Consider the following 25,902-nt stretch of genomic DNA (forward strand, 5'->3'; position numbering starts at 1 on the left):
TTACCCATCAATAATCTAATAATGTGTATCATTCCTTTTCTCCTATTTGCATTTTGCTGATTGCAGGACACAGAACTAGAGCTTGAAGGCCCCCTGGGGTCGCCTGGCCTTCCTCCAGCAGAACAGGACATTAGGGGAAGGGGAGGCACGTGTTACAGGGCTGAATCCCAGGGTCCGAGCTCCTGATCGCAAAGGGGGCAGACGCTGTAAGCAGCGTGTTACGTGCCCCCATGCGGGGGTCCTGGCCACCACGTGGGCGGTTCTGCCACAGTTCCCTCCCAACCACAAGAGCAACCACTACAGCAGGGTGGAGTCCCTTCCCCACGCAAATCTGGAACTGCTAGAGAACAGATATGACAGCAACACATTTAAGTACCTAGCTGAGCCCACAAGAAAGAGAAATCCCCAGATGCCAGCGCTCAAAGGAAGAAAAGCCGGAGCGGTGGGGATGGAGGGGCAAGGTGGGAGGAAACAGGCTCCGAAGCCCACTCGGGACAGGAATCAGGGAGCTCGTCAGCGCGAGGGCCACCTGAGAGGCTCCGCAGGGACGAGGGCGGAGGGCGCAGGGGCACGGGTCTGCCAGAGGCACTCCGTATGTGGCGTCAGAATGGACGCGCACTGACCTGGTGGGAAAAAATTCTCGAGCTGCGGAATTTATGTAAAATTAGGCTTGGAGGGCTACTACTGGGAACCCAGACATATGGGATCCGCACGAACACGTCAGCACCTTCATTTTACAGGTTAGAAAAGAAGCAAGGTTTCCCAAGGAGGCTGCCTGACTGCCTGGGGTCATGTCTGGCTCTGACCCCGACCACCTCTGGGGCTTCAGGCAAACCTCGCAGTACCTATCTGCAGCTCACTTCCCACGGCGGAAGAACCTACCTTCTGCTGGACGATCGATCGGGGCAAAGATTCTATGGGTGGGGACTATTCTCTTGCATTATCGGGACCCCAGACGGTCAGGGTCAAGCTGGGACCGTGGGCCTGCCTGTGCCCAGGGGTCCTCTACCACCTGCTCCACCAACGCCCCTGGTGTTGGAGGGATGGCTATGCTTTTTCCCTAACACCTGCTATAGCTTTTTACATTTTATTAAGTAAAATTTTAAAATTTTGCTCATCTTAAGGGGTTTTCAACAAAATAAATAAAAACATAACCAAAAGATATGTTACTTTTAAGAATATATCTTTATCTCAAAACACAAACATCTACACTCTCATATTATCTGTATCCAACGTAACAAAAATAAGATGGAAACATAATAGCTAAATGTAAAATTATAGAGTAAATAATAGATGAAAAATTTAAACGGACTGTAAAAATCACACACCTCAAGACCTGGGCAGCACCCCTTTTCTTGTTTTTTCTACATGCTCGATTTTTATTCCAATTTAAATTTTGTAAGTTTCCTTCTTTTTTCTCCTGAAGCTTCTTCTTCCTATAAGGATCTTCCTGCTAAAGAGGAAAAAGCAAACTTTTAGTAAGGGTTTCAACTTACTAACACAAATAAAACCTGTGTATGGTTTTTTCTTTTAACTTTTGAAGACCAACTCCATCTGAATTCAGAACATTCCAGCACTAGTGAAAACAGACATACATTTCTCAATCTCTAGTCTGTTTTCATTTCCCTTCTTTCTCTACCTCCCCTCAGCCTCTGCAAAAAGAAAAAAAAATTGTCGCCTATAAAATTTCTAAGGGGCTAAAAAGGAAAAACATCTGTTAATAATTTATGGTCAGCTTGCCGTTAACCTCAGCAGCAATAAATCCTCCGACCTTCACCTGTTTATTTGGTATGTGCAATTCACATGAATTACTACTGAAGAAAAATCGTGTAAAAACTCAACTGAGGAGTAATTTGTGTATTTATGTTTTTATTTGTTTATAGATGAACTTTAGGAGAACAGGCAAAACTCCAGAGAATGCTCCAAACTAGTTTAAGCTTTTCAAGTAAATAATGCCAAGAATATGCTTGATGTTTTTTTAATGTGGTTCTGAAAAACTTAATTTAGCATGAGACAGAAATATATTATATATAATATGTATGCATATATATATATATACACACATATAAATAAAATTTGTTTAATTTGGGTTTTTTCCTCTTCTAAATATTAGGCATGGTCTACTAACAGGCCCAAGGGGAGGGGGATTCTCCTTTTAAGTAGCTCATATCTCTAATGTCTACTAATACTTTCTCCTTTTCTTCCTTCCACCATGCTGCCCCTTTAAAGCAGAAGAAAAACAAAAGGTTTTAGATACCTGCACATTACATGTCTGGGGTACTGAAAGCCTCATGTTTCCATCAAAGGAATATGCTCACTACAGTAAATGAATACTAGAAATAAAATGATATTTTAAGTGTACATGTGGTGGGATTATGGTATTTTTGCTTTCTTCTTTACACTCCTTTATTTTTTCTCCCAATATGTATTACCTTTTTTCTCATTCTGAAGGCATTTTAAAAACATGGTAAGTTAAACATACAAAGTCCTATCCTACAGGACCGTATGCTAATCGTTGAAGTCTGATGCTAAATTGACACATTAAAGACGTATGATCAGATGCGATCCAATGTTAAACATTAAATACAAACCACATTTATTCAAGTATTGCTCTCTGTGAATTTCCAACTTTTGCTGGGGGGGGGAGGGGGGAGAGTCTGTCTCTCCCCGGCCACACTCACAGCCAGTACCTGAACCTTCCTGTCCCTCCAGGGTCACCCGCAAATAAAGGACCAGCCCCAAGTGGAGCCAGGAAGGGTGCTCTGGGCAGGAGTCACGCTGGACGTGGCTGCCTTCTCAGCACAGTCTGGTTAGAATGGCACACCAGGCCACAAGAAGGGAGGCACTGGACGGCTACAGCTAGCGGGGACTTGGTGGTCAGAAGCATCGCCACCTACTGTGAGTATCAGAGAGTGAGTTTCAGGAGCGTGGGGGACATGCTGGACGAGGAGGTGTGGATGGAGCGCTGGAGAAGCAGGGTCCACGTGCACGTGTGTGTGTGTGTGTGTGTGTGAATGACACAAAGAGAGACCAAGAGAGAAGCACTGGGCAGTGCAGAGGCATGGGGCTGGGGTCAGCTGGGGGAGGACAGGCCCGCAGCAGACGCCGCAGGTGGGGCAGAGTGGAACGCAACCTGAGAGCCAAAGCCACAGACTTGTCAGAACATGGGAGGAAGAAGACAGGGGCAACCGGCTCTTTGTTTTCTGGTGGGGAGGTGCCACATGCGACGAAGCAGGACTAGCCGGGATCGGAAAGGGTCCACGCAGACCTGAAATGAAGACCAGTGTCTGAGGCCAGACCACCCGGTCTGAACCTCACTCCGTGTGACAAGCTGACTCATCCTGGGCAAGTGACTTAGCCTCTCTTTGCCTCGGTTTCCCAAGTCTTCCAAAAGGCTGCTGTGAGGATTAAAGTACCTGACAGTAGTAAGCAGTTTGCATAAGACTTAGCTATTATCATCATCATTGTTGAATTATTTGAACTAAGTTCTCCGATCTCCCTGAATGAGGGACAATCTAACTGGCCGCAGCATGGGGAAATAAGATTTCCTAAGCTTTAATAGTAAAAGAAAAGGAAGAAATCAAAGAGAAATCACAGATTGACTGCACAAAGGCATTCTTAAAGCCACTGTACATAAGTCAAAGCGAATAAAAATAAGAGGGAAAGGGTCAACTAAGAAAAAAATCTGTGACACTATTTGATAGACAAAGAGCTAATACCTTCACCTATGTTCTCATAGAAAAGAAGAAAACACTAACACTCAATAGAAAAGTGGGTAAAGGACATGAAATGCAAATTCACAAAAGAAATAGAGAAGGCCAAAAACACGAAGAGTTCCTCCAAAATACTTAATAATAAAGTATGTTTTTAGGAGAGACCAATTACCTCATCTTTCCACTTTGGCTTGAAAAACACAAGTGTGTTGACACTGCGTGTTTATGCCTGCAAACACGAGGACAGGCTAGGGAGGCCGCGTGTGGTACCACGTGTGTCTCTCAGCAGGGCAAGAGAAACCAGGTTAGACATTCACTTCTTAACTTAGAAAAAAAAATATATTTTTTTAAATGTCAGTGGCAGGATCTTGGATGAATGACTTTTTGCTTGTGTTTCTCAGAATTTTACAAAAAATGAAGGAAAATACTTACTTTTCCCTAGTAAGGGAGGCAAACTGAGATGAGAAACAAAACACAATCACTTACCTATCCCACTGACCAAGATTTTGCCAAAAAACGGTGCTGCTGAGACCAGAGTAACACAATGGCTGTCGTGCACCGTGCATGAGGGGAAACAGGGACCCTGCTTCCGGAGAGCGAGCTGGCGGCACACACCAGGGGCCCTGACAGTTGACACTCTAATTCTATTTTTAGAAACCTATAGCAAGGATGTACCAGATATACAGGCCAGACTTAGTTCATCATGCTATTATGAAAATAAAAAGTTGCAAACAACTTTAATGTCCAACTGCAGGGGAATGGTTTGGATTACGGCACAGTTAAATGATGGAATGTTATGTAACCACTGAAAACAAAGTTTCCCGTTAATTTCTAACATGAGAAAATTCAGAATAACAACACTATAACAAAGCTCCATATACACAATAATAATTATCCCAAGTTTGTAAACACTTGCATAGAGAAGGAAGAGAATACAGAAAAATGCAAAAAGTGGTCCATTTTTGGACAGATCTTGCCCTCCCTTCTTTATGCTTCTGTAATAATCATGAATTCCTTTTCTAAGGGGGAAAAAAAAAGATCTGCTTACAAGAAAATAAACAGCCAGGGCTGGGATTAAAATTTAGTCTGTGGCTCCCAAATCTGGGCTTCAACCTCCTTTGCCAATAAATCTGGAGGAATGTTCCCCATGTGCTATAGACAGATCTGTAAATTTCCTAAGCTGCAAAGTCAGGCTCCAAGAACGTACAAGAAAAACAAACACTGAGCACTGCATTTGGGAATGTGTTTATTGAGACTGATTTTCTCCAAATGAACAATGACATGGAAAGTACACTCACGGTGGTTTAAAGAAGAGCCCACAAAACTGAGAGCGGCCCCGGAGCCAGCAGAGAGGAAAGCCCACAGCTCCGCCCCCATCCTGCCCAGGTGACTACAAGGAACTTTGGAGCCCCAAGCACAGCCCAAGCCCCCAGACCCTCAGCCCCGCTGCAGCCCCCCTGCAGCCAAGCCCACTGCCTGCACCCAGAGCAGACGGCCGTCCCGCCCAGGATCACAGACAAGGAAGGGAAGGGGAACCTACCCAAGCCCTGGGACCAAGGCCAAGAAGTGTCTGAGTGCCACACACAGGGATCAAGACACGGCCCGTGCCTCCCTCAACCTGGTGTGAAGACACGGCCGGGGGCACCGGCACAGAGGGCAAGTCTGGACGGGAGCCAGGGGAGACTTCGGGGCTGGGGGGCATGTGAGGTGGGGGCACGGCACCCACACACGCGGAAGACGGTGCCGCATCCCCAGCCTGACCTCAGGGTCCCCTCCAGACAGCCCTGCACCGAGGGCCCTGCAGTGATCAGTTCCCACCTCTCCTCCCAGGACACATCTGGGAGGGGTCGGCACCGCTCAGCTTCAGCTTCCACGTCACTGCAGGGCAGCACGGACGTCCCCGTTCCCAACGCGTCCAGTCTCTCCTCCCCCAGATCCAATGACTTGCCTTCCGCTCCCGACTGCCCTGTCTCCATGGCCCGGCCGGCGTGCCTGGCCTCCGTCACTATACCTGCTCCATCAAGCAGACTCAGGCCGCTGGTTTCCGTGCACACTTCAGAGAACTCACGTCACCCTTCAATTCTAAACTCCACGGGGACAACTCCCAAGTCCCAGGCCCGGGCCGGCCTCGCCATGGCAGCTCTGGCTCGATATCTCCCATCTACCAGGCTCTGCCACAGCCAAGTCCAGCCAACCCCCTCTGTCGGCAATGACCACAGTCACACCTGTCACCTCTTTGATTCTTACTACTGGGCAGTGCTTCGCAAGTGCTGCTATTCTACCCACTTGTTATATTCACTCCTTCAGTCCTCACGAACCTATGAAGCAGAGATACTATTAATACTCTCAGTTTTCAGATGAGGAGACTGAGATGTTGAGTAACTCGCCCAATGTTACAGAGTAAGTGTCGAGCTGGGCTCACACCAGCTGCAAAGTCCGTGCTGCTAACCACGGGGCAACACGGCCCTGACAAACATAAAAATGAAGCCCCAATTCCCCATCTTTTAGTTACCCAGACTTAAAACCTTGGAGTTGTTTTTTGCAAATGGCTCTGCAGGCAAAGCCAGCTCCTCCCCTTTATGCAGCCGGGTGCTAAGAAGCCCTGCTGGTCTGTCTTCTACACTGTCTCCTACCTCCTCTTCCCATCCTTCACCCCTGCTCCTGCCCGAACAGAATCTTGATGTCATCACACCTCCCAGCAGAGGAGCAGCCTCCTGGTGAGAAGAGAGCTGGTGTCCATTTCTGCCCTCCCCAACCCAGCCTCCAAAGCACTAGGGCTGATCCTTCAGAAATGCATTATTCACACATTCATTCAAGCACTCACTAAACCACCACACTGGCTCTTTATAACAGGTACCCTGCCCACCTCCATGAAACTGAATTGAAAGATACTCAGTTACGACCTTCAAGGAGATCGCAGCCCACAGGTTGTTCTCCATTTCCTGTACACCCTCCTCTACCCCCCACCCCCCTGCCCGGTTCAGGACCCTTCAATAGCATTCCATGATTTGCAGCAGGGTCCCCAGACTGGCCACCCTCGGGCCAAATCCTCCAAAAAGACTTTTTTGTTTGGACCAATGTGCTTTTAAACATTTGATCCTGAAATTCCTGAGTAGGCAACCTTCCCTTCCTAGTGCTTGTGCTTCCTTCCTTCCTTGTGTCTCCCACTGAGATCCAGGGACTAACGTCTGAACTCTGGGTTGGCATGCGAGGGCCTTGGCAAGCTGGCAGGACTCTGCCTCTGCCTTCCCCCTCCTGACTGAGCTCCTTCTCGGTCAGATGACTCCCTCACTGCTCCCAACCATGCCAGGAGACCCGGTGGTGCCGGCTGCCCCGCTCGCTTCCTCTGCTCCTCTACACTCCCCCTGCACACGCTCCTTCCTCCTCGGGGCTTCCCGTGGCCCCTGCAAGCTAAGCTGCCGTTCCCATCTCTGCAATCCCCTCTACTATGCACCGACTTGAGCACTTGACTACATGGAAATGTCTTTCTCGACAGACCACAAATTCCTGGTTTGGAATGTCTGCGATTTTCTTATTTGGTATCACTCTCATTCCATTTACTTAAATGAAAAATGCATGCTTTTTGTAGAGTTTAAGCAAAAATTGAGTAGCATAAAGAAGGAAAAAAGAAATCATGCAAAATACCATCACTCAGAAATAAGCAGGTTCTCCCACTGATTATCTGGCAAACCTTATTCTTTAATGTGTCTTTTTAAGAACCTATACATACATAAGGAGGGGAGGACAGATGATGGCAGAAATTTAGAACACCAGGACCATGCATTATTTTTAAATTCAAAGTTAAGGCTCAGTTTTATTTGAACTTAGAAGAAAATGAAGTAGAACCAAAGGAACGCCAACTTTCAATAATTGCTTCTTCTCCACATGATACATTAATTGCCTAAGGATCTCTCTAAGGTTAAGAAAAAGATGCTGAAAGATATTTTCGTAGGTTTTCACCCGTTTAAACTACATGTTTCAGTTTTGCACAGGATTGGCTAGCTACCAAGAAAGATAAAATTAAAACTTACTTTCACTTACCTTTTAGTCCCACCCCGTTTTTGCAGACTTTATTATTATTTTTGTTTCGTTAAAGTTTTAATATTTGCAATCTGTTTTGCAACCATAACTGCCCACTGTTTAACCAAAGTTCTGGATATAAAATGGACAGAAACCTCAAAAGACCTTTAACACAGCTTCCTCAAACTTCTTTCCTGGTTGGCTAAATTTCAGTAACTTCATTTTTCAAGGAAGGCTCCCAAGTTCATTTGAGTTTACAGATGAATGTCTGTTGCTTCCGTGCCTGAGTGCCAGCTTCACTGGACATAATGTTCGTGTTCACATTTTCATTCTCTCGAAGATACTGTTCCACTGTTCTCAGACATTAGATGTTTCTACAAAGTCTGAGGCAAGCCTAAGTGTGTCTTTCTTGATTTTCCTGCCTTTTCCGCACAATTCTTTAAGCTTTAAGTTCAACACCTTAACCAGGATGTGCCTATGTCCTATATCACACATCAGCTTTTCCTGGTGTACACAGCGTGCCTTTGGATCTTTAAATTCAGTTTTTCACTCACGTTGGGAAATTTTTCTTCTATTACATCTCTGAATACTTTTCTGATCCACTGTTGGGCCATTTACTAAGACAATCATTATTCTGATGTTGGACTGTTTTTGTCTTTGTCCCCTTATCTATCATCATCTTTTCTCCAAAATCTACAATCTCTTAAAATTTTTCCTCCACATTCACTCTCATTATCTCAAAGCCTTTCCTTCAGGTCAATAAGTCAATTTTTGGCCACTGAATAGGTAATGTACTGTCTACATTTATTGACTTAACTTTACAATATCTCTTCCCACCTCATCGTAGTATATTAATTTGTCTTTAAAAGCTAGAATTTTATTGAATTCATAGTCTATACTGTGAAGTATTTTCAGAGTTCCCTTCAGGTCTCTGGATATGTTTTCATCTAGATTGGGATCTTGGTCTGTCTTCTGTACATTCTACTCCGTTCCTTCATTTTTTACTATAGTATATTTGAACAGTTGCAATGCTATTTTTTTTTTTTCACTGTGCTTGTGCTAATACACAGATAGCTCTGTCCTGTTGTGAAGTAGATAAATTCTCCGAAATCCCTTTCCCATCTTTATCTGGGAATTTTAGTTCCTATGAGATACAGGGCTGGGTTCTGCTTTCTAAACACTTGGCAGTGGCCTGCACAGTGGGAAGGGAAAGAGCTGGCTGGGTCAGTGCACAAGTTTTGCCCTCTCTTCTGGGATTCTGTCACACCAGGGCCCATGCACTGAAGCTAGAAAGGCATCCCTCTCCTGTGGATCCTGGATAATGCTTCTAACTCAGCAAGATTTTGACCTAAAAATGGATGTTGGGTGACAACTGGAGAGGCAAGATATGTGATCTGGTTCTACTCTACCATCTTTACCCAGGAGTTAATCCATTTGCTTAAGAACAGCTTCTCTTGAGAATAAAAGCTATCTGATATCACCCAAAATTGTTTTAGTGTCTCCTGTATAATTAGAAGATAAATAAACTTTCTGAATACATGAACCTCACCAAGTATCAATGTGGATTCAAATACATAACTATCCTCTTTGAGAAGTATGAAATACAGATGTACAGTTATTACATAGATATTTGGGCTCTAAGTCCTAAACTTGGGTTTTGTTCTAATAGGCAAGAAAAAAAGGAATACAGACCTCGACTGAAGGTACGTCCTGCTTCTCAGAACATACGTCTTCTTTAGACGCTTTGTGAATCTTCTTTTCTGAAGCAGACTTTGTGTCAACCTTTTTCAAAGTTTCACAATTGTCTACTTCATTCTTGACAGGCACTTGCTGGTTATTCCCTTGAATAAATAAAAATGATTCAATGTCTAGCTAATTATTTCCATTCACATTCCCCATAGTTAAATCTTCTTCCTACACCAAACACTCTCATTTGATTTAATGAGATTTAGACTTAAGGACGGTTTTGACATCCACAATGCTCTAGAACTTTATTTTGCTTACAGGTGAAAATGTACTTATATTAAGAGTTTTACAAACAGTCGTTAAAAGAGGTCATGGGAAGAAAGAGCAGGGGCACACCATTATTCATGAGAGTCAAAAGGTAGAAACAACCCGAACGTGCATGGACGAATGGATGGATAAACAAAATGTGGTAAATACCATGGAACACCATTAGCCTTAAAAACGAATGATTCACTGCGCTATAATGTGAATATAATTAGCATTACTGAACTGTACACACAAAAATGGTTAAGATGAGGAAAAAAAGGAATGAAGTTCCGACACATGACACAACATGGATGAACCTTGAAGACATTATACTGAGTGAAATAAGCCAGTCACAAGACAAATATTGTGTGATCCTATTTGTTTGAGGGACCTAGAATCATCAAATTCATCGAGATAAAAAGTAGAATGGTGGCTCCCAGGGGGTGGGGGGACGGAGTGCGGGTAATTATTGCTTAATGGGTACGGAGTTTCTGTTTGAGATGACGAAAAAGTTCTGGAAATGGATGACAGTGATGGTTGTACAATGATGTGAATGTACTTAACGCCACTTGAGCTTTACAATTTAAAATGGTTAACTGGGAGCCGGAGGAAGATGGCGGAAGAGTAAGACGCGGAGATCACCTTCCTCCCCACAGATACATCAGAAATTCATCTACACGTGGAACAACTCCAACAGAACACCTACTGAACGCTGACAGAAGACCTCAGACCACCCAAAAGGCAAGAAACTCCCCACATACCTGGGTAGGTCAAAAGAAAAAAAGAATAAACAGAGACAATAGGTTATGGACGGGACCTGCACCAGTGGGAGGGAGCCGTGAAGGAGGGAAGGTTTCTACACACTACAAGCCCCTTCGAGGGCGGAGACTGCAGGTGGCGGAGGGGGAAAGCTTCGGAGTAGCGGAGGAGAGCACAGCAACAGGGGTGTGGAGGGCAAAGCAGAGAGATTTTGGCACAGAGGATCGGTGCCCTCAGGCACACACCAGCCCGAGAGACTTGTCTGCTCGGCCGCCAGGGCGGGCGGGGCTGGGAGCTGAGGCTCGGGTATCGGCTTTCAGTCGGAGCGCAGGGAGAGGTCTGGGGCTGGCGGCAGGAAGAGACCCTGAAGGGGTTAGTGCTAGCCCGGAGGGAGTCCGGGGAAAGGGTCTGGAGCTACCGGAGAGGCAAGAGACTTTTTTCCCTTTTGTTGCCTGGTGCGCGAGGAGAGGGCATTCCCCTCCCTCCCCTCTGCCTGAGTGAGCCAGAGCCCCCGAATCAGCGGCTCCTTTAAACCCGTCCTGTCTGAGCGAAGAACGGACGCCCTCCGGCGACCTACGCGCAGAGGCGGGGCCAGGTCCAAGGCTGAGACCCGGGAGCTGTGAGAGCAGAGACAGGGAAATCTCTCTGCGCAGCCTCCGAGGCAGCGGATTAAAGCTCCACAGTCCATTTGATGTGCCCTGCGTCTGTGGAGTGCATGAATGGACAGCGAATCATCCCAAATTGAGGAAGTGGACCTTGAGGACAAGATTTAAGACTTTCCCCCCCTTTTTTTCCCTCTTTTTACAACGAATTATCTCAAATTAAGGAGGTGGACTTAGCAAGATTTCAGACTTTTCGCCCTTTTCCTCTTTTTACAACGAATTATCCCAAATCGAGGAGGTGGACTTGGAGAGCAAGATTTTTGATTTTTCCCCCTGCTCTCTTTTTGTGAATGTGTATGTGTAATCTTCTGTGTAAGATTCTCTCTGTATAGCTTTGCTTCCACCATATGTCCCAGGTTTCTTTCGGTCCGTGTTTTTTTTCAATAATTACTTTTTAATTTTAATAACGCTACTATATTTCATACTTTATTCTATTTTACTTTACCTGCTCTTTCTTTTTTTCCTCCCTTCCCTTCCTCCCTCCCTCTCTCCGCTCCTCCTTTCCTTCTTTCTTTTTCTTTCCTCCATCCCTCCCTCCCTCCCACCCTTCTTCTTTCCACTTTCTTTTTCTTTCCTTCCTCCCTCCCTCCCTCCCTCCTGTCTTTCTTTCTTTCTTTCTTTCCTTCCTCCCTCCCTCCCTCTCTTCTTCCATTCACTCTTCCTTTTGCTTTCATTCCTCCCTCCCTCCCTCCTTTCTTTCCTTTCTTTCCATCCTTCCTCCCTCCCTCCTTTCTTTCTTCCTTCCTTCCTTCCTTCCTTACTTCCCTTCTTCCTTTCTTTCAATCTCTCTTTCTTTCTTCTACTAATTATTTCTTTCTACTTTTTCTCACTGTTATTCTGAGCCGGGTGGATGAAAGGCTCTTGGTGCTGCAGCCAGGAGTTAGTGCTGTGCCTCTGAAGTGGGAGAGCCAACTTCAGGACACGGGTCCACAAGAGACCTCCCAGCTCCACATAATATCAAGCAGCGAAAATCTCCCAGGGATCTCCATCTCAACACCAGCACCCAGCTTCAGTCAACGACCAGCAAGCTACAGTGCTGGTCACCCTATGCCAAGCAAATAGCAAGGCAGGAACACAACCCCACCCATTAGCAGAGAGGATACCTAAAAACATAATTAGGCCACAGGCACCCCAAAACACACCACCAGACGTGGACCTGTCCACCAGAAAGACAAGATCGAGCTTCAACCACCAGAACACAGGCATTAGTCCCCCCCACCAGGAAGCCTACACAACCTACTGAAACAACCTTAGCCACGGGGGACAGACACCAAAAACAACGGGAACTACGAATCTGCAGCCTGCAAAAAGGAGACCCCAAACACAGTAACATAAGCAAAATGAGAAAGCAGAAAAACACACAGCAGGTGAAGGAGCAAGATAAAAACCTACCAGACCTAACAAATGAAGAGGTAATAGGCAGTCTACCTGAAAAAGAATTCAGAATAATGATAGTAAAGCTGATCCAAGATTCTATTTCCCAGATCCAAAATCTTGGAAATAGAATAGACAATATGCAAGAAACAGTTAACAAGGACCTAGAAGAACTAAAGATGAATCAAGCATCGATTAAAAACACAATAAATGAAATGAAAAATACTCTAGATGGGATCAATAGCAGAATAACTGAGGCAGAAGAACGGATAAGTGAGGTGGAAGATAAAATAGTGGAAATAACTGATGCAGAGAAAAATAAAGAAAAAAGAATGAAAAGAACAGAGGACAGTCTCAGAGACCTCTGGGACAACATTAAACGCACCAACATTCGAATTATAGGGGTTCCAGAAGAAGAAGAGAAAAAGAAAGGGACTGAGAAAATATTTGAAGAGATTATAGTTGAAAACTTCCCTAATATGGGAAAGGAAATAGTTAATCAAGTCCAGGAGGCACAGAGAGTCCCATACAGAATAAATCCAAGAAGAAATACGCCAAGACACATATTAATCAAACTGTCAAAAATTAAACACAAAGAAATCATATTAAAAGCAGCAAGGGAAAAACAACAAATAACACACAAGGGAATCCCCATCAGGTTAACAGCTGATCTCTCAGCAGAAACTCTACAAGCCAGAAGGGGGTGGCAGGACATAATTAAAGTGATGAAGGAGAGAAACCTGCAACCAAGATTACTCTACCCAGCAAGGATCTCATTCAGATTTGATGGAGAAATTAAAACGTTTACAGACAAGCAAAAGCTGAGAGAGTTCAGCACCACCAAACCAGCTTTACAACAAATGCTAAAGGAACTTCTCTAGGCAAGAAACACAACAGAAGGACTATACCTACAATAACGAACCCAAAGCCATTAAGGAAATGGGAATAGGAACATACATATCAATAATTACCTTAAATGTAAATGGACTAAATGCTCCCACCAAAAGACACAGAGTGGCTGAATGGATACAAAAACAAGACCCATATATATGCTGTCTACAAGAGACCCACTTCAGACCTAGAGACACATACAGATTGAAAGTAAGGGGATGGAAAAAGATATTCCATGCAAATGGAAATCAAAAGAAAGCTGGAGTAGCAATTCTTATATCAGACAAAATAGACTTTAAAATAAAGACTATTAGAAGAGACAAAGAAGGACACTACATAACGATAAAGGGATCGATCCAAGAAGAAGATATAACAATTGTAAATATTTATGCACCCAACATAGGAGCACCTCAATACATAAGGCAAATACTAACAGCCATAAAAGGGGAAATCGACAGTAACACACTCATAGTAGGGGACTTTAACACCCCACTTTCACCAATGGACAGATCATCCAAAATGAAAATAAATAAGGAAACACAAGCTTTAAATGATACATTAAACAAGATGGACTTAATTGATATTTATAGGACATTCCACCCAAAAACAACAGAATACACATTTTTCTCAAGTGCTCATGGAACATTCTCCAGGATAGATCATATCTTGGGTCACAAATCAAGCCTTGGTAAATTTAAGAAAATTGAAATTGTATCAAGTATCTTTTCTGACCACAATGCTATGAGACTAGACATCAATTACAGGAAAAGATCTGTAAAAAATACAAACACATGGAGGCTAAACAATACACTACTCAATAATGAAGTGATCACTGAAGAAATCAAAGAGGAAATTAAGAAACACTTAGAAACAAATGACAATGGAGACACGACGACCCAAAACCTATGGGACGCAGCAAAAGCAGTTCTAAGGGGGAAGTTTATAGCAATACAATCCCACCTTAAGAAACAGGAAACATTTCGAGTAAACAACCTGACCCTGCACCTAAAGCAATTAGAGAAAGAAGAACAAAAAACCCCCAAAGTTAGCAGAAGGAAAGAAATCATAAAGATCAGATCAGAAATAAATGAAAAAGAAATGAAGGAAACGATAGCAAAGATCAACCAAACTAAAAGCTGGTTCTTTGAGAAGATAAACAAAATTGACAAACCATTAGCCAGACTCATCAAGAAAAGAAGGGAGAAGACTCAAATCAGTAGAATTAGAAATGAAAAAGGAGAAGTAACAACTGACACTGCAGAAATACAAAAGATCATGAGAGATTACTATAAGCAACTCTATGCCAATAAAATGGACAACCTGGAAGAAATGGACAAATTCTTAGAAATGCACAACCTACCAAGACTGACTCCGGAAGAAATAGAAAATATGAATAGACCAATCACAAGCACTGAAATTGAAACTGTGATTAAAAATCTTCCATCAAACAAAAGCCCAGGACCAGATGGCTTCACAGGCGAATTCTATCAAACATTTAGAGAAGAGCTAACACCCATCCTTCTCAAACTCTTCCAAACAATATCAGAGGAAGGAACACTCCCAAACTCATTCTATGAAGCCACCATCACCTTGATACCAAAACCAGGCAAGGATGTCACAAAGAAAGAAAACTACAGGCCAATATCACTGATGAACATAGATGCAAAAATCCTCAACAAAATACTAGCAAACAGAATCCAACAGCACATTAAAAGGATCATACACCATGATCAAGTGGGGTTTATTCCAGGAATGCAAGGATTCTTCAATATACGCAAATCAATCAATGTGATACACCATATTAACAAGTTGAAGGAGAAAAACCATATGATCATCTCAATAGATGCAGAGAAAGCTTTCGACAAAATTCAACACCCATTTATGATAAAAACCCTGCAGAAAGTAGGCATAGAGGGAACTTTCCTCAACATAATAAAGGCCATATATGACAAACCCACAGCCAACATTGTCCTCAATGGTGAAAAACTGAAACCATTTCCACTAAGATCAGGAACAAGACAAGGCTGCCCACTCTCACCACTCTTATTCAACATAGTTTTGGAAGTTTTAGCCACAGCAATCAGAGAAGAAAAGGAAATAAAAGGAATCCAAATTGGAAAAGAAGAAGTAAAGCTGTCACTGTTTGCAGATGACATGATACTATACATAGAGAATCCTAAAGATGCTACCGAAAAACTACTAGAGCTAATCAATGAATTTGGTAAAGTAGCAGGATACAAAATTAATGCACAGAAATCTCTGGCATTCCTGTACACTAATGATGAAAAATCTGAAAATGAAATCAAGAAAACACTCCCATTTACCACTGCAACAAAAAGAATAAAATATCTAGGAATAAACCTACCTAAGGAGACAAAAGACCTGTATGCAGAAAATTATAAGACACTGATGAAAGAAATTAAAGATGATATAAATAGATGGAGAGATATACCATGCTCCTGGATTGGAAGAATCAATATTGTGAAAATGACTCTACTACCCAAAGCAATCTACAGATTCAATGCAATCCCTATCAAACTACCACTGGCATTTTTCACAGAAGTAGAACAAAAAATTTCAAAATTTGTTTGGAAAAACAAAAGACCCCGAATAGCCAAAGCAATCTTGAGAACGAAAAACGGAGCTGGAGGAATCAGGCTGCCTGACTTCAGACTATACTACAAAGCTACAGTAATTAAGACAGTGTGGTACTGGCATAAAAACAGAAAGATAGATCAGTGGATCAGGATAGAAAGCCCAGAGATAAACCCACGCACATATGGCCAACTTATCTTTGATAAAGGAGGCAGGAATGTACAGTGGAGAAAGGACAGCCTTTTCAATAAGTGGTGCTGGGAAAACTGGACAGGGACATGTAAAAGTATGAGATTAGATCATTCCCTAACACCATACACAAAAATAAGCTCAAAATGGATTAAAGACCTAAATGTAAGGCCAGAAACTATCAAACTCTTAGAGGAAAACATAGGTAGAACACTCTATGACATAAATCACAGCAAGATCCTTTTGGACCCACCTCCTAGAGAAATGGAAATAAAAACAAAGATAAACAAATGGGACCTAATGAAACTTCAAAGCTTTTGCACAGCAAAGGAAACCATAAAAAAGACCAAAAGACAACCCTCAGAGTGGGAGAAAATATTTGCAAATGAAGCAACTGACAAAGGATTAATCTCCAAAATTTATAAACAGCTCATGCAGCTCAATAGCAAAAAAACAAACAACCCAATCCAAAAATGGGCAGAAGACTTAAATAGGCATTTCTCCAAAGAAGATATACAGACTGCCAACAAACACATGAAAGAATGCTCAACATCATTAATCATTAGAGAAATGCAAATCAAAACTACAATGAGATATCATCTCACACCAGTCAGAATGGCCATCATCAAAAAATCTAGAAACAATAAATGCTGGAGAGGGTCTGGAGAAAAGGGAACACTCTTGCACTGCTGGTGGGAATGTGAATTGGTACAGCCACTATGGAGAACAGTATGGAGGTTCCTTAAAAAACTAAAAATAGAACTACCATATGACCCAGCAATACCACTACTAGGCATATACCCTGAGAAAACCATAATTCAAAAAGAGACATGTACCAAAATGTTCATTGCAGCTCTATTCACAATAGCCCGGAGCTGGAAACAACCTAAGTGTCCATCATCGGATGAATGGATAAAGAAGATGTGGCACATATATACAATGGAATATTACTCAGCCATAAAAAGAAACGAAACTGAGATATTTGTAATGAGGTGGATAGACCTAGAGTCTGTCATACAGAGTGAAGTAAGTCAGAAAGAGAAAGACAAATACCGTATGCTAACACATATATATGGAATTTAAAAAAAAAAAAATGTCATGAAGAACCTAGGGGTAAAACGGGAATAAAGACACAGACCTACTTGAGAATGGACTTGAGGATATGGGGAAGGGGAAGGGTAAGCTGTGACAAAGGGAAAGAGAGGCATGGACATATATACACTACCAAACGTAAGGTAGATAGATAGTGGGAAGCAGCCGCAGAGCACAGGGAGATCAGCTCGGTGCTTTGTGACCGCCTGGAGGGGTGGGATGGGGAGGGTGGGAGGGAGGGAGATGCATGAGGGAGGGGATGTGGGAACAGATGTATATGTATGACTGATTCACTTTGTTATAAAGCAGAAACTAATAAAAAAAATAAAATAAAAAATAAAATAAAATGGTTAACTTTTAGGTTCTATATACTTCACCACAATTTTTTTTAAGTTAGGGGAGGGAGAGAGGGAGGTAAGATCTTGGGTTCTGGGCATGACTCAGACACTAATTAGTTTTACTAATCAGAAGTAAGTCTCTTAAGCTCCCTGAGCTCCAGTTTCCTTATTTATGAAATGACAATACCACTTCCTCTGCCTACCCTGACTGACTGCTATGAAGATGCAACCAGAACAGACAGAATATAAAGGGTCACCACCAATAGACACATGAACAGCTGGAGGGCAGGGCCTTCTCCTGCAGGAAACGCCCACCCGCCCTGGGAACAGCACCCGCGGGGTGAGAACCAAGTGCGAGACAATCACGCTGGCAAGGTCTGCACCGGCAGGAACCACATCTGAAACGTGACCTTTCCTTTGTTTTTTCAAGTGACTTCATTCCTAAGTGTATTTCTTCTTCTATCCTTGACTTTGACATATGGTCAAATAGATTTCAACCCCACCTTAACTGGGCTCAGTGTTCTAATATGAATCAGAAAGGATTTCAATACCTTCCCCTTTTTTCTTTAACTGAAAATCCCTCACGACACCTTGGCCATCTGACAAAGTGTAGATGCCCACGGCGCAAATACATCACAGCAGAGCATGCTGCCGGCTCCCATCCAGTCCTGCTGAGGGGCCTGGGGCTGCACGAGGCTCTCAACCCAAACGACAGGAGAGGTCAAACGCCCTCCAGACCCTGCAATCCTGAAGCTACAAATCAAGCTCACTCAAAGCAAGATGCATACATTTCAACAGTAACGCTTAAAAGGTAAGCATTCTTTTATTTTGTTAACAGAAAATTATGTAAATATTACGTAGCTATAAAAATGCTGGGGAAGCATAAATTCCTCTGCAACACAGATTGGGTGCGAGACGCCCACAGAGGAAACGATCCAGGACCGCGAATGAGCCGGGAAAGAGCCAAGAGCAAGGGAGACAAGGTCCAAACAGAAAAAGACATCATAAACAAAGACATCACTTCAGATTCCGGAAGCCATCGGTATGAACAGAATATAGATATTCTCCTCCAAAAATGTGCTGTGACTTTCCTAGGGTCTTAATTCATGAGAAAATGGTTTTCCTCAGGCCAAGAATAGCACTAAAAATATTAGTCATCAAAGTTCCTTAGGAAGGATCCAAATTTAATATCCAACACTAAACTACCCCCTAAAAAGGGATAAAGCACAGACTCTCCGAAAATTACTAATGCCTATTGTGGGGGCCAAGAATTAGGACCAACAATAAAATGAATTCAAATTCAGCCTTTGAGAAATTCTATCACGACAATATTCAAGAATTCAGAAATACCGTGAGCATATACTTCATTTAAAAAATGGAGCCATCCCATGGCATCCTACTAAGCGTGCTTACTCACATCATTATACGCTTTTCTGCCATTTATCTCATGGAGTAGGAGTATTTGAGCCACAAAGATAACAAAACAAATACAAGAAAAGGAACAAGTTAACAGGCCAGAATCCTGCTTGGATTTCTACTGAATCAAATCTAATTGTATGATATATTTTGAGTAAACCACTAGATCTTCATTTCCAGTTATCAGTATCTGTGCAAATGAGACTACTTTTTGAATTTCTGCAAATATTGGTATTTCAGAAATTTTGGGGGTATCTATCTAATTCAGTGAAAATTTTCATGTGCTATTAATTTCAAGGTTTTAGGGTATTATTAAATTTAAAAGTTCATTATCCTTCACATTATTATAAGCAGAAACAATGAAAAATTTGCTAACTATTCCTGAGGCCAGAAGCAATTTGCCTCTAGCCCTAATTCTAAGTCTGTATTATTTTGATCATATAATGAAAAAATAACAGTTATAAATATTTGGAAAAGAGACAAATTTCAAAAGATCACTTACATGACACATAAAGCCCTGCTGTTGTCAGAGCATCAAGAGACTCTGGACCATGTAACATATGCTTGGAAGGCGTCGCTGTTTCATGGTTGTTTGACAGGCTGATGCCAAAAAACAAGTGTGTGAAACAGAGCCCTGAAGAATCTGTCAAGAGACTGCATTTCTATCGGGAATTTTAATTTATGATTTACTACGGGCCTCTCAGGAGGAGGCAGGAGAAAGAGCAGGAAAGGGGTGACACATTTTCTGTTATTCAGAAAACACTCTGTTTCTCCACAACAACAACGGTGAGCACGTAGCCAGAGCCATTAATAAACAGCCTGGAAGATTTCGTTCTTACACAAGAAGTTACCCTCAGAAAAGAAAACTGTCTCAGAATAAGAGAAGCCACAGTGCTTCAGGCACCTCCAGGAGTTCTGGCGGGTTCGGGATGCCATTTCAGGCACTCTCAGGAGAAAGGCCACCTCCCCAGCCCGCTTTCCCAAAGGCAGTCTTGTCACTAGACCTGGTTCTAAGAACGTCTGTGTACTTTGGGAGAAATGGCTAGAAGGTGGCACAGACACTGACTGGTTTCAACTGAGTGAGTGGAAGTTCCCGAGGGGCCATCAGTTCAGCTCGCAAGACTGAAGCTGTTTTCTTCAGGTTCTAGAAAGGATCTTAAGATGGAAACACAACGTGAAATCCTTTTCAAAATAAGAAAAGAACTGATGCTCAAAGCTGGAAGTGAAACCTTGGAAGGTTCTTACATTTTTGGTTTTCTCATTCTTGAGTGTTCTTTACACCCTGTGACCCCCTGCCTGTCACCATCTGCCAGCTTATTACAATGCTTTCCTTCAAATTCTGACAAAGGAACCCTGAACCCTCAATATGACCAAAAGACTCCATATCTTACCTTCAAACTACAATTTGCTTCCCCTAAATATCTCAGTCCTTTCTTATTTTTAAAATTCTCAATTCTTTAAAATGTTTAAATTGTAAATTGATGGCAGGCCACTTGTTTATTTTAACCTCTTTGATATTTTCCTAGAATAGTGATGTAAACAGAAAACAGTCAGAACCAAATACATGTCAGTGAATGGATTTCCCTGTGAGGAACCTCCTGCTGACAGATTAATTCTGGAGAGAAATACAGGGCTGCAGATTAGCACCTTTGAATTTGCTGGTATGAACATGGTGGAAAGGCAAAGTTCTTTCATCAAATCTTATGTGAGCTGACCAGCAATCACCCTGATACTGCTTAACAGGCTGACAAGTCAGCTAAAGAGCAGTTTTTAAAAAACTCTTGAAGTGAGAGATTGGTTTTCATTTAAAGCATCATAAGCATACCAGTCATCTGTACAGGGAAGAAAGGTTCAGGGCGGGTTTGCCATCTACAATGATACAAGCAAACCCTATGTCTGTGGGCTCCCTTATTAAATTTACTCACACTTGCTGAAGTGTTATTAGATATTATATGGTCATCTAGGCTCAACTACAAGCATTAAACAGCATGTACTGGACAAGAGGATCCAGGAGCACCAAGTCGAATCCTCTGACCCACCCTGGCACTACATGGCTGGTCCATGCCCTTCAAAGAGTTCTGATGCAGCAGAAGGCCTTCCCATCCATCCGCCCACAAGGCCACAGCCCTTGCATTCTGCAGGCACATCTACCCAGATGTCTGATGGATGCACTGGACCACAGAAGACGCACTTCTGGAGCAACAAGTCCCTCAAACAAGTCTGATTTTAAGTTTGTGTTAAGTCAGCCTATGTCAAATACTGTCCTCAGGCCTAAATGACACATGAAACAAGAGAAAAACCCAGCTAGACTCACTCCATAATTTCACCCTTTCACAAGAGTTTTGTAGTCTGGGCCCTAGACAGTGTCAGGACAGAAATGGAAGAACAGACACCCCACTGCCCCACCATCAACAGCCTCAAACAAGGAATGCTGTGACTTCATGAGAGAGGCTCCATCCAGGGGGTGCACTCACATACTGGGGGAGAGGCCGTGGGGATAGCTGGCCCTGCAAATAGGAGTCCTCTTCAAGCGTACGCACTGCTGCCAGGGAAATGGCACCAACAGGGTGGAACAAGGGGCACCGGGAGTGATGCACAAATTGCCCAAACCATGTTCTACTCAGAGGACCCTGCCTTCCTTTTGGATTAGAAACGTCCTTTGATGGAACATTTAAAATTCAGGTTGGTATTTTCCCTACTAAATGCATCAAGCTCATTAGAATCAGCCAATCTACTAATAGAATCTTCTCTACAATATCAAGGAGTGAAAAATATGATGTTATTTATATTTAGATGTTTCAAATAAGATCAAAGGTAACTGATTCTTCCAGAAGAAAAAGTGTCAAAAATTTGACTCTTAATGGGAATAGAAATGTGCTTATTGAAATGGTCAGGATAAACACACAAAAATAAGCACAGTAAAAAAAAAAAAAAAAAAAAAAAAAAAAGTATTTCATTCAAAAATTGTAATAAATATTGAGGAATGAGTAGTAATATATATCTGATTCAAAAATAAATAAATAAATAAATAAAATAAAATAAAATAAAATGATTGAGGGGAAAGTCAATAAGTATATCAAAATATAGTTCTTTGAGATAAGTACCTTTGTATTGCATTAACAACCTAAAATATTAAAGGGTTTCTTCAACAACTATTAAAAAAAAAAAATAAGCACAGGCTCTTATGCCAGAAGCCAGAGGGATCAGTTAAAGATTTAATGACAAATGTATGTGTAGGTAGGCTTCCTAGTCTAGTTTTGCTTGCATTTTTATTAACTGCATTTGCTACGAGAGAACATCTACCTTCTTTTAACCAAGGAACACGACCAGACAAGAACCAGGGACAAGGAGCATGCAATGGTGGCAGCTGTTACACACACAGAGTTGGTGAGTTTTGTTCCATCAGAAACATGTCACAGGCTGACCGATTTTTGCAAACAGTCTGAAAAGCCAAGATAAAAGGTACTTCGGAAGAGGTGTCCATAAATTCCAACAATACAATATGATATTCGCATCATTCTAATGAATGGACTGAAAAAAGTAAACTTCTTAACCACGATGCTCTAAAAACTTGGTGTCCCGTCCTAAACTTTCCTTCTTAGAAATGGTATTTCAACATTTATACCTTTGCTAATAAAACTTTGTGTGTGAACTAAAAATTCAGCAGCCACAGTTCAAACTAAAGTCATAGATGGGAACAAATTCCACTACGAACAGACTGGAGACAAACAAGAGAGAAGAGTCACCAAGGAGGGTGGAAGAATTACCATTATTTTTCCTGGAAATTTCTGGCAAGTCTGATGGGCACTGAGGTGAATTTCTCAGCAAGTGATTTTCAGGTAGTTTCTTAGGGGTCTTCAGAGGACAGACCTCTCGCTCCTTGAGCTCGGCTATGTTTTCTGAAATCTGAAGGTCCGTTTCCTTAGGAAACATACATGTCTGTACTCCCTCCTTCACGTGACATTCAGAAGAAGGATTACTGACAGCAATTGCGTTTTTCAGTGTGTTTTCTTCTTTACTCAGTAAGTTTTGGGGAAGAGTTAGATTCTTCTGCAGGTTGACGTTTAGGCCACCTGTGTACTTGAGGCCCACCCAGGTCTCGCCCATCCCGGCAGGGCACGCGTCCTCTTTAGCAGCAGCGGGGGAACCGCCTGGGGCTGAGGCCTGCTTGTCCTCTGCAGGGGCGCTGGCACTGCCGGCAACAGCTGCGCTGGCTTTGTGTTTCCCATAATAGACCGAGCACTTGTGCTTTTTCTGCGAATGGCTGTAGGTGGCCGGGCTCCTCTTCGTCGCGTTCTGGATCCTGCTCTGCGGGGGGTTTACCGGAAGGCAGCTTTTCCCTCGACCTTTATCAGAGGGGCTGTAGGTATCGAGAAAGTTCTTGCAATTGCTTCTGGATTTAAGAAGAAAAACATTTAACAGAAAGGCAAACCAAGTAAACCTCTCCCTCTCTGTTTCTAACTCCATGAGAAAGAGGGAGCAGTCTGGGGTACACCAAGGAGTTCTCACCTTTCGTTCTACTAAAGCTCCGGGAGTTTAATAAACTAAGTCCTTACGTGAAGTCTATCTTATAATGAAAGAAATGGTGTAGCTGTCACACAGTGACTTAAAGAAAATTGTACTGAAACAAATTTGGAACCAAAATGTATATGACCTTAAAATAAAATCAGAAATGAGTCATACCAAAGGTGAGAACCCTCTCCCCACACTACAAGAATTCTTACTTGTGAGAATGGGAGCCGATTACATCCATCGGACTATTGCTTTGCTGTGAAGAGGAGCTGGCATTTTGCCTCTGTCTCGTTTTCATGAACTCCATCAGAATGTACTGTGCTTGTTGGAAGGCTATTAAAATCACACCCAACAGGGACAAACTGAGGACGAAAGCAACGGGGTTCATTACTGTCTGGTTGTGACTTGCATTAAAAAGACCAGCTCACTAACACAACATTGTAAATCAACTATACGCCAATAAAAAAAAAAAAAGACTAGCTCTACAGAAGAGCGGTGAATCAATCGATAGGAAAAGTCTAAAGAAATGATATTAAGATTCCATATCTTATGGACATGGAATGGCTCCATAATTTGACATCTCTTAAAGATTTAAAAAAACTGTTTCTGAAAATGTGAATATTTATAATTCTGACATACGAGTTCAATTGTTAAAGACATTTCCAGGACAAAATCACATAAAGGGTCATTCTAGTCTTCTAATCTCAAACTGCCGTTGCACTGAGCTAATAACACATCCTATGTCACAGATGATGTTCGTATATCTTAAATGTTACATATAACATTCACATCTTCCACCGGGACTGCCAATGAACATATATGGAACACAACTGTCCATTACACTCCTAGGTCCTATGACTCTCCTACAATTAGTTTAGGGAACAGTAAATTCTCTTCAAGCGTACCAGGAACTACTTTGTCTACTTCACGAATGTCAAAATTCCACTCAATTCATATGCTTTGATCCCACCGGGCAATATACATTTCCATGCAACTCGGCTGGATGGCGTCTCCACTCAGTGAGGGAGGAACAGTGGAGAAGGTGGCAGCTGACCTGACAAAGAAGACAGTGAGCCTCCAAAATGACTCCTCCCAGCTGGGTCCCGGAACCACGTCCGCACACAGAGGCAGCAGGTGATGAGGGAGGGTTACGTTGAGAGTGAAGCGAAACTCCAGGTCTGCCGCCGTGGCCAGAGTCAGCTCGCGGATGACCCAGGAAGAGGTGAAGTCTGGAGTAAACCTGACAGCAAGAGGCATCTTTATGAACTCTGATGGTTTTAATTTTAGGCACAAAACAAAATAATCATAATGGCAGCAGAAATTCTTACTTCTGCAAGATAAATACTAACATGAAAACAACTCAAGACATCTTACCAATGAAAAAAAGTTTTTCCCCACAATATAGTAAATGCGACCCCAAACTGAAATGAGGTTAAAGTCCAATGCTCACACAATGCTGATGTCCCGGGACGTGTTGGGGTCCAAGGAAAACTGCTGACAGTCTAGAACTTCAAATCCATAACCTTGGCAATTATACCCATTAATTTTCAGAGATGTCACTGTTATAGGAAGTGGTCCAATATTCTCAACCTTAAAGTTCTTTGTAATTGATAGAATTTGCTTGCTATCTTTCAGTTCTAGTGAGGATGAAAAGTGATATTTAGTACAGATGAACTGAAATTTTTATTTAAAATAATTTACTGAATCAACATTTACTGAATCCACAAACCATGATCTACATGATTAAAATGTAAAAAAATTCAATATAAGCTCAAAGCATGATTCCTAGCTAAATTCTAGAACGGTTCTAGATTCTACTACCAGAGTATGATAAAAATACTTAACTAGTCAAGGTTTTTCTTAAGTTAAATGATCTGCCTACGTACCAAAAGTAACCAAAATCTCTTCTTTGTTCTTTTACTTATTAAAGGTTAAGGTGAAAAGTTTATTCTTCTCAGAAGCCTAATAGTTTGGATTTACCACGAGCCACCATTCACCCTGTGCCCCGGGAGCCTCATTCACACCCAACAGGACCAGTTAGGAGGGTGTGTGTGCTTCTGTGTAAAACCATCATGGACACTAGAAACACAGTTCAAACTCCCATTACATTAAAAGGTAGTAAATAGTTAAATCCCTGCAAATAATGCGAGCACATTTCATGTTGGGAGTTTAAAAAAGGAAGAAGTATCAATTTTTAAAATATTCCTATAAATTTATAACCCACAGTTTATTCCATATTAGGACTAACATTTTATCTGGTTCTACGGTTTATACTCCTCCATAATTCTAACTTTCAAGGCAACTCTAAACTATTGAATGAATGAGTGAATGAATGAATAAAAAAATGAA

At 42.3% G+C, this 25,902-nt stretch overlaps 1 protein-coding gene across 3 annotated transcripts in view; it reads right to left on the reverse strand.

Annotated features, from left to right (window-relative positions):
- TMEM131L (transmembrane 131 like) overlaps positions 1-25,902 on the reverse strand; it is a 168,838-nt gene that overhangs the window by 15,936 nt on the left and 127,000 nt on the right. For all 3 annotated transcript variants that reach the window (XM_079702895.1, XM_079702894.1, XM_079702893.1), the window contains exons 22-27: positions 25,004-25,190; positions 24,608-24,793; positions 23,766-23,915; positions 22,809-23,434; positions 9,426-9,574; positions 1,329-1,453 (exon numbers count right to left, since the gene is read on the reverse strand). In XM_079702895.1, the coding sequence (XP_079559021.1) occupies positions 1,329-1,453; positions 9,426-9,574; positions 22,809-23,434; positions 23,766-23,915; positions 24,608-24,793; positions 25,004-25,190 (1,423 nt within the window). The remainder of the gene's footprint in view (positions 1-1,328; positions 1,454-9,425; positions 9,575-22,808; positions 23,435-23,765; positions 23,916-24,607; positions 24,794-25,003; positions 25,191-25,902) is intronic.

Source organism: Hyperoodon ampullatus (genome assembly GCF_949752795.1).
Source record: "Hyperoodon ampullatus genome assembly, chromosome: 1".
NCBI lineage: Eukaryota > Metazoa > Chordata > Mammalia > Artiodactyla > Ziphiidae > Hyperoodon > Hyperoodon ampullatus.